Raw genomic sequence first — 10419 nt, 5'->3', positions numbered from 1 at the left:
GGCTGACATTATACATAGAAATTTTGTTATTATCGCAGATTGAAATTTGTATTTCTTTGTTGTTCTTTTAATTTGGGGATGTGAAATGCTCAGTATAATGCATGTAGAAAGTTCAGGTCCTTTTGATTCTGTTTTTTTCTTTTTTCTTTCTTTCTTTCCTACTATTTTTTTTTCCCAAGGAAATTGTCCCCAAACAGAATGTGTTTACTCATCTTCTGACTCTTCCACATTCCCAGATATCACAGTGACTCAAAGCAGGCATGGTATAAAGTCTCTTGGAGAAATTACTTCTTATGTCAGTCACATTAATTTTTTAATATTTGAGAAAGACTCCTGTAAGGAGTGTGTATTAGAAAGCCCTAACCTTTTCATGATTGGCCCTCAACAGTTCCCTTACAATTTGTGTCTTTCAGAAGTTGGTACCTCTTGAAGAATTCTTTGAGAACTTAGGAACCAGTCTTCCAGCCCTGTTTTAAAGCTTAGTGTCAGGGCTGGGGAGATAGCTCAGTCGGTAGAGTGCTTGCCTTGTAAGTACAAGGCCCTGGGTTTGATCCCCAGCACCATTAAAAAAAAAAAAAAAAAAAAAAAAAGCTTAGTGTCTATTAGAATGCATAAAGATTTCTAGGAAGTACTGAGAGTCCAGTTAAGATTGGTTAAACTTGTAGCCACACCAGTATATGAGTTTAAAAGGGTAGGGCAGAAAAAGATTTTTTTTTTTTTTTTTTAGTTTCACATGACAGTAGGATATATGTTGGTATAATTATATAAGCATGGAATATATCTTATTGTAAATAGGATCCTATTCTTTTGGATGTACACAATGGTGAGATTCACTGTGTTTTCATATATGTACGTAGGAAAATTATATCAGATTAATTTCACTGTCTTTCCTTTTCCTATCCCTACTCCCCTTTCCTCCATTCCCCTTTGTCTAATCTATTGAACCCACCTCAACCTTGTTGTGTGTTAGCTTCCACATATCAGCAAAAACATTTGACCTTTGGTGTTTTGGGATTGGCTTATTTCACTTAGCATGATAGTCTTCAGATTCATCCATTTACTGACAAATGTCATAAAATCATCCTTCTTAATGGCTGAGTAATACTCTATTATGTATGTGTGCCACATTTTCTTTACCCATATCTATTGAAATGCACCTAGTTTGGTTTCATAGCTTAGCTATTGTGAATTACGCTGCTATGAACATTGATGTGGTGGTGTCACTGTAATACACTGATTTTAACTACTTTGAAAATATTCCGAGGAGTTAGATAGCTGGGTCAAATGGTGGTTCCATTCCTAATGTTTTGAGGAATCTCCATGCTACTTTCCAGGGCGGTTATACCAATTTGCAGTCCCACTAACATTGTATGAGTGTACCCTTTCCCTCACATTCTCACCAACATGGAAGAAAAGTTTATTGCAGATATCGACTTGAGGATCCTGAGTCATATTATTGTATCTGTGTAGAAGCTCAGTCACATAGTTCCTGTGTTTTTACTAATGATGACCTTTATGTCCGCAGTACCTCAGTCAGTGACACATGGAAATGACCTGGACCTAGTCACAGCTCAAAGATACTAGATCTCTGAATTTTTAAGCTTGTTATTCTTTACCTAAACATTCTTTCTAGTTCTTTCACTTGTCCTGTGTTTTTTCATGTCATCCATTCCTTCTGTGTGTGCGTATGTATGTGTGTATATAGTATTTGATATAAAACATAAAAATTATTAACACACATATATAATGCTTACATAATATATAGTGATAGATATTTTATGTATACACACATATATTCTCTTAACTTTCTTTTTAAAATTCCTTTGTATAGAATCTAGTTATTATAGTCCATCATTTAAACCATACTCCTGTTAATTAAATCTACACCTATTTTTCCATCATAATTACCATTCAATATATCACTGTCTCCTGCTCCTTTTTTTTAATCACTGAAACACTGCTCAAAACAGTAACAGAAAGGATCAGATTTTTGCTATTGCAAGTCCGTGGTAACCATCCTTATCAGCACTTTTACAAATGCCCCAACATATTTTCACATTCTCTTTCTTTTTTTAAATATATATATATATATAATTTATTCTAATTAGTTATACATGTAAGTAGAATGCATTTTGATGCATCATGCATAGATGGAATTTAACTTCTCATAATTCTGGTTGTACATGATGTAGAGTTACACCAGTCATGTAATCATATATGCATATAGGGTAATAATGTCCAATTCATTTTACTATCATTCCTACCCCATACCCACTCCCCTACGTTGACTCCCCTCTGTCTAATCCAAAGTACTGCTATTCTACCATAGGCTCCCCGCATTGTGAGTTAGCATTCACATATCAGAGAAAACATTCTGCCTTTGGTTCTTTGGGATACGCTTATTTCTCTTGACATAATAGTCTCCAGTTCTATCCAGCAGTAAATGCCATAAAATCATTCTCCTTTATTCTGAGTAATATTCCATTGTGTATATATAGCACAGTTTCTTTATCCATTTATCTGTTGAAGGGCATCTAGGTTGGTTCCACAATTTAACTATTGTGAATTCAGTGGCTATAAACATTGATGTGGCTACATCACTGTAGTATGCTGATTTTAAGTCCTTTGTATATAAACTGAGGAGTGGGATAACTGGGTCAAATGGTGGTTCCATTCCAAGTTTTCTAAGGAATCTCCCTACTACTTTCCATAATGGTTGTACCAATTTGCAGTCCCACCAGCAACATGAGTGTACCTTTCACATTCTCTTTCTTAACTTGTGCAGGGACACAATGTTAAAAATGTTACAATAATAATAATGATAATATTCTGACCTTCCTGGCTAAGTACGTTGTCCAGACTCTACCCTTTATACATGGTAAGTTTCTTTTGTTATTTTATTTCTCATTAGTAAGCAGAGCTTCTAGGCATGCTATTAGAGGCAAACGTTCTCATTTTTGGCCCTCAGGAGCATATCAGATTTTGTCTACCTCAATTCTTCCTTCTGTTGAAGCATGGTTTTCTCATCATCTTCCTCTCCACCACTTTAGGCCTCAGCACCACATTCCAAATGAAATCATATCTGCCTAGAGGGGAAATGGCTAGGTCCATGCTCTGCTTTCTCCTTATTATTTCAAGGAGATTCTTGTTGATGTCAGTTGTGAAGTAAAGTTTATAGCTATCACAGAAACATAAGAAAATGTGCCTTGACTGAACAATTATTTTGGTAAATTTTATTCCTCCCAAAGTCATATGTTGCAGTCCTAAACCCCAGTCCTCAGAATGTGACTTTATTTAGAAATAGTCATTGCAGATTTAATTGCCATGCTGATATCATTCTGGAGCATGCTGAGTTCCTAATCTAATATGACAGGAATCTGTCTATACAGGGGGAACGTGGATGCAGGGATACACAGACAGTGAGAATGGCATTGGACAAGAATGCAGAAAACAAGGTGAGATATTTATAAGCCTAGGTTTCCATCAAACCACAGGAAATTAAAGAGGATCACAGAACAGATTCTCTTAAAAGTCAAGAAAAGTAACCAAACCTGCTCACACTTTTATCTTGGACTTACAGCCTCCAGAATTGTAACACAATGAATTTATCTTGTGTAAGTCACTTTGCTTATGGCAATTCATTGTAGCAAACCAAGCAAACTGATAGACAACAAATATATATTTTACCCATTATCCTAAATCTTTATCTATAAAAACTTTTACCTTTTGTGGTTTATTGGAATTTTACATAATTTTACTCTAATTGTTCATCTAGATAGGGACTCTAAATGACATTAATGTCAAAAGTCCCACATACCCTGGAGGTGGGCTTATGTTTATTTAGAAGTAAATCAACTCCTTAATGGCAAAATGATGAAGAAACCATAAATAACTCTGAACATATAATTAAATATAAATAGAAGTTTCCATACAAATCAATGGCAGAAAAAATGTTATTATAATGTTAAAACAAAACTGAGTATCTATATGATGAAAGCAAGATGAACCTCCATCTCTATTTCACTATAAATTTTTTTATTCCAGCTGTAACATAAACCTGAATTTGAAAGCTAAAATTATAAAACATCTAAAAGAAAAATAATATGAGAATATTTTCATGGACTTGGGGAAAGCAAGGACATCTTAAGTGAAATAAACCAGACTCCAAAAGGAAAATACTTCCTGTTCTGTTTCATAAGTGAAAACCAAAATATGTCAATTGAATGTAATTACTAGAGGTTGGGAATTGTGGAGGTGTGGGTAGATAAATGGTGGGGGGTGTTGGATAGCAGGTAATGAACACAATTAGAAGGATTAAGTTCTGATGTTCCACAGCACAATCAGATAACTGTAGTTCACATATGTATACATACATATATATGTATGTATTTTTATATATTTTATGAAGATCTGTAAGAGAGGAGTATGAAATCTCCAAACACAAAAAATGATAAGGAGTGGGAAATGCTTATTACCTTGATTTGATCAATGCATACTCTCTCTATATAGTATGTTAAATCCTATTAGTATGTACAATTGATACATGGTAATAAAGAAAAAAAATTTAAAATGTTATAAAGATAATAATATAATTAAATAAGAGATATAAATATGTAATTTTAACTTGCTTCAGCCTAGTGTGAGGAGCTTCCTGGGAAATTCTAGCTGTCATACCTATTGTGAAGTCCCCAGGGGATCTTGGCAGCAGGGGAGAGTTACACGCTGGGCTCCTTTAAAGAGGGCCAGGTCCAGGAGTCACCTATAAGATACCTAGGCAGGAAGTTGAAGAGGCACCTGTCCTTCTGTTGAGAGTCAGGTAAGATACTAGGACCAGAAGGAAGAAACCCATGAGACAGACGGTGGAATGCAAAGTTACAGGGAGGGATAGAGCAGAGAAACAATGACGCAAAGGGGCAGGCAGGTGCTTACAGGCAAAGGACTGTGAATCAGAGTGAAAGGTAGAAATACTGGGGAAAAGGGCTCAGAGTAACAGGTTCAAGCTGAAGGTTGTTGGATTAAATGAGATCAAGCAAGAAACTGGCAGACACATATTATTTTCCAGGAGAAAACTCAAAGCCTCATATGTCAAGGGAATGGGGTAGACTTATCGTGATTCTTCATGGCCCTAAAATGTGACATTTATTACATATTTTATGTCCATTTCACTCCGCTTTTAAGTTAGGGTGCTTTCTGTATCCTCATTTACGAGGAAATGGGTTGTTTGAGTCCTTTTATCTGGCTTCTGTTCTACCTTTTCACAGGATCCTCACACTCTTGAGTTCCCCTCTGCCTTCCTTGATTATGACCATTCATGTTTAAAAAGTTACTTCAAATAAATCTTGACTTTTTTTGACCATCATGGAAACAACTGAAAACAGGTAGATCAGGGACATGAGTTGCCAAGCTTCTGCTTCCAGTCAGTGAAGAAGCAAAGACTTCTGTCTTCGTCTTTGTTATTTTGTCAGAATAATCAGTCCCAGTGTCCACCACTTCCTCCACGATCAAAACTCCTGGAGACAGAAACTGTATTTAGTGTGTTGCTTGCTGTGCCTAACTCCCTCACCATAAAGTAAACCACAGAATGTCAAAAGAACAACAGACACACAACTTAGTTTAATGCAGATGCCTGGTCACCATTTTCAAATGTTTAGGTTCGTGTGAAGTGAGCTCAGATCTAGGCTTCATATTTTAAAACCTTCCCAAGTGATTTTAGTGTGCATGCGTGATTCACAAGTACTCATCTGCTCTACCAATTATATTAAGTTTTAAGAAAAGTAAGAAAAGTCAACAAGATGTGTGATCTTCATTGAATCAATCAATATGTTTTGAAGCAAGTAGCCAAGACCTTGCTCAGGTATTTTGATGCTTGCTTCACCATCAAAATGGCAAGGATGATGAGTTCCTGGAGTCATTTTCTTATCTTCTTCCTTCTAACTTTCTTTAAATATGTGTCTTGCAATCAGTGTTTTTTTTTAAGTGTAGATATTTTACAATGACTTAAAGGTAATACTAAGAAAGTCATAAATATATTTCCTTCATTTAGTCTAGTATTATTGTAAAGCTGTTTTTGCCCTGAACTTTTAAATCCAATGCAAGGATATGTAAAATGGGAATTTTTAAATGGTTTTACGAAGTGTTTGCGGGTTGGGGTATAGTTCAGTGGTCAAGTGTGAGGCCATGAGTTCAATCCCCAGCACCCCAAAAAAGTTTCAGTCAATTGTCCAACCTCATTTGTAACATCCTGTTCTTTTCTCCAGTGATATAAGGTAAGATTGCAATCACATTTTTTAATCCTCATTCACAGTGTTTTGGAAATACTATTAATTTCTTGAAACATCTATTTTATATCTTTGTCAGCATTATACTTTGTTAATTACAATAGCTTTATAAATTATGATATGAAAATTCTGTCTTTTCAATTTTTTCTTTTCTTTTTATTTTTTATGGTACTAGGGATCGAATGCAAGGAGTTTTACAGCTGAGCTACAACCCCTTTTTATTTTGTACTTTGAGACAAGGTCTCAATAAGTTGCCCAGGCTGGCAACTGAGGAAAGAGAATGCTCTTTCTTCAGTCTCCTGCATCACTGGATTACAAGAGCAAGCTCTGCCTTTTTGTTATATACTGTATCATGCTGAATACATTTGCATACTTATAGTGTAGGTGGAATACATTTCAGGATCCATCTGTCATTATTTATTAAATTTCTTAGGTGCTATTGAATGATATGCTTTGAATTTATGTGTTTCTGAATGGGAGAACTCCTATCTGTCTACTATGAAATATTTCTATCATCAGGAAAGGAATGAACCTTCTAAACCCTGAGATTATTTTGTTTCTGTTCAAAAGTAACACAGATTCTTTGCTTGTCTTTGTCATTTGCTAGTACTATTAATAGTAGTTGTGATAGTAGATGCAGCATCTTATTAATGATTTTAATGAAAATGTTTTTAATAGATCACTAGTAAACAAGTTTTATCTGAATTTCTGGAAGGTAGCCTTTATTAGAGAACACTTATTTTATTCTTAAATATTAATAATTGTATCTTGAATTACCTTTGGATTTTACAGGTTTTCCTTGTCTCTACAGAAAATTAGTATAATCATGTTATTAATAGATTTCTTGATATGAGTTATTTTTCATTCATAGGACAAAATCTAGAGTATAAAATGCAATAGGCATTGGAAGTTTGCCTCTGACTTGCTAATATGTTGTTTGTATGTTTGTGTCTTCATAAGTAATTAGATGAATAACTTCCTATCTTTTATACTCTGGAATAGGGTTTCTTGGCCTTGGTGCTCTAGCTATTTTGGGGTGGATAATTCCTTGTTGTGAGGGGTTTTGTGCATTTAGGATTTTGGCAATGTCCATCCCTGATCTCTGTTTTCTAGTTGCCAGTAATACCTTCTCCCAGTTATGAGAACTAAAATGGTTTCCAGATATTGCCAAATGACTACTGGCAGCTGGAGAGAGATAGTGAAAATTTTCCTTCTCTTCTGTGCTAGAAAATGTTGTGAAAGATGGAAATGTATTTTTTTCTTTTGCTAACTCTTGTGGTTTGGATATGAGATGTCCCCTAAAACTGTATGTGTGAGACAATTCAAGAATGTGCAGAGGTGAAACATCATGAGAGCTGTAACCTAATCAGTGGATTAATCTACTGATGGATTAGCCGGTTGGTAACTGTAGGCAGGTAGGGTGTGGCTGGAGGAGGTAGGTCACTGTTGGTGTGCCTCTAGGGTTTATATTTTGTCCTTGGTGAGTGGAACTCTGTCTGCTTCATGGATGTTGTGCTCTGAGCTGCTTTCCTCTACCATGTTCTTCCACCATGATGTGCTGCCTCATCTTGGGCCTAGAGCAATGGAGTTGACCAACTATGGTCTGAGCCTCTGGAATGATTAGCCAAAATAAAGCTTTCCTTCTCTTGAGTTGTTCGGTCTTTGGATCATAGTGATGCAAATTGACAAAAATGCTGACATTCTAGGAATAAGGATAACACTGTTTTTCAAATCTTTAACAATGACAAACCTAAGTAAAAGAGAATTCATGTTTTTGACTCATTTTTATTTTTATTTCTGTCATTATGATTCTATTTATGAGCCCACTGGACTAATGATGGGGGTCAAGGCTGAATGATGTCCTTATACAAGTACCTTCTATCTTTATGGGAGCCGTACTCACAAAGACAATTGATAAGAGGTGAAGGTTTCAAGAACACAGAAGGTTTAGAAAGTAATACCTGTATTTTCATGATTCTGATGGAAAATCTTAAACATCTGTGTTTTTACTTCATGTGGTCTTATTATCTTTTGGATGAAAGAAATGAAATATTGCCCTTAAATTTGAAATTTCTGTTGACCCATTCTCCGTTCCCACCATATTCATTCGCAAGATGGTGGTTTGATGTCTCTATGTACCTGTGTGCATGCATGGGTCCTTCACTTCTTGCTTTTTTGTTTCCTTGTCAATTTTTTTTTTTTTTTTTTTTTTTTTTTTTACAAATGCCACTCTTTAAAAGTATTAAAAAGTTCACAGTTTGCACATCAGGCCCCAGGCTGAGTTTAACTCTGCATTGTTGTCTACAAACCTCTGCAATGCTCATTTTTTTTAAATTTTCAATTTCTTAATTTTATTCATTTTATTTAGTAGTACATGACAGTATTTATACATTTTGATAGATCAAATGCAATGCTCACTTTATATTTGCACAAACCTATACCATGAACTATAATTTAGGATTTTGACCTCCTTTAACCACTACTTCTATCTCCCTGTTTTTTGCATGAGTTCATGACCACTCCTCAGTCATGATATCGGAGCTCCTCCACAGGAGGAGAATATCACAGAATATCCCATTTAGTTTACTTAGTGTATAAATCTCAAAAGTTGTGGTTTCAAAACAGGAATCTTCCTAACTGTAGAATTGTTCAAAACATATCTAAGAAGAAATATAGTTTTGATGAATAGAACAAAAGTCTCAAATAAATACCATGAAGACCTGGTTGAAATCTATTCCATATTTGTCTTTATATAGAAAAAGTTGTACTACATTATCTCTTGCCAGTAAGATATATTTATAATTTAAATCACAATTAAATTGAGTTTTGCTCAGTGAATATAACTAAGAGAAAATGTCTGTCTATTGTTTGTTTAGACCCAGGAGCAGCTAAATAAGACCTGTTCGTGATGTTTCTCCCCAATACCTCAGAGGTTGAAGTCTCCACATTCCTGCTGATTGGGATCCCAGGGCTTGAGCATATGCACGGTTGGATCTCCATCCCTATTTGCCTCATGTACCTCATGGCCATTGTGGGCAACTGCACCATCCTCTGGGTCATCAGAACAGAGCCTTCCCTGCATGAGCCCATGTACTATTTCCTCTCCATGTTGGCCCTGTCTGACCTGGGCCTGTCTTGCTCCTCCATTCCCACTATGCTGAGTATCTTCTTGTTTAATACCATGGGGATTTCTGCTAATGCATGCATTGCCCAGGAACTCTTCATCCACGGATTCATAGACATGGAGTCTTCAGTGCTCCTGATCATGTCCTTTGATCGCTTTGTAGCCATCCGTCACCCCCTGAGATATAGCTCCATCCTCACCAACTCCAGAGTTGTACAAATTGGACTAGTATTTACTGTTAAAAGCATTATCCTAGTGCTTCCCCTTCCTTTTACGTTAAAGAAACTCAGATACTGTAATAAACGCCTGTTATCACACTCCTACTGCCTCCACCTGGATGTCATGAAGCTGGCCTGCTCTGACAATAGGGTTAATTTTACTACGGGTTGTTTGTTGCACTCTGCATGATGTCAGACAGTGTATTCATTGCTTTCTCTTATGTGTTCATCCTAAAGACTGTGTTGGGCATTGCCTCCCATGGGGAGCAGTTCAAAGCTCTTAACACCTGTGTGTCTCACATTTGTGTTGTGCTAATCTTTTATGTGCCAATCATCACCTTGGCTACCATGCATTGCTTTGCTAAGCATAAGTCCCCTTTAGCTATGATTTTGATAGCAGATGCTTTCTTGTTGGTTCCACCCTTGATGAATCCTATTGTGTATTGTGTAAAAACTAGACAGATTAGGATAAAGGTCTTAGAAAAATTGAGTCTGAAATCTAAGTGATGGGACAAAGGTGGAAGTTTCCTTTTCTCTACAATAAACTATTCTAGGAGCAGGACACTGTTCCATCCAGAAGGGAAATTGTTCTATTTATTTCTTAGTTATTAAATTAATCAACTAACCAATCAAGCCCATTATGCATCTAATATAACAGAGTTTTTTTTTCCTTTGGAAAAAAAGAATATATTCCATTTGGAACTATATGAATCTTTTGGAGTTATTTAGATGATTGATGATATCTATCTTTGGGCATAATAATATAGAGTAAGAATATTGGGAATTTTCTAAAGAGGAG

The 10419-nt window shown here is 35.8% G+C and overlaps 1 protein-coding gene across 1 annotated transcript; it reads left to right on the top strand.

Annotated features, from left to right (window-relative positions):
- Nucleotides 1-9186: 9186 nt before the first annotated feature.
- LOC124959583 (olfactory receptor 51A7-like) lies at nt 9187-10127 on the top strand. The gene is given in 2 exon segments (XM_047517988.1): nt 9187-9775; nt 9778-10127. Coding segments are annotated over 2 exon segments (939 nt in total).
- Nucleotides 10128-10419: the final 292 nt, after the last annotated feature.

The sequence above is a fragment of the Sciurus carolinensis genome, chromosome 11 (genome assembly GCF_902686445.1).
Source record: "Sciurus carolinensis chromosome 11, mSciCar1.2, whole genome shotgun sequence".
Lineage (NCBI taxonomy): Eukaryota > Metazoa > Chordata > Mammalia > Rodentia > Sciuridae > Sciurus > Sciurus carolinensis.
This window is presented reverse-complemented; position numbering and strand designations above follow the sequence as displayed.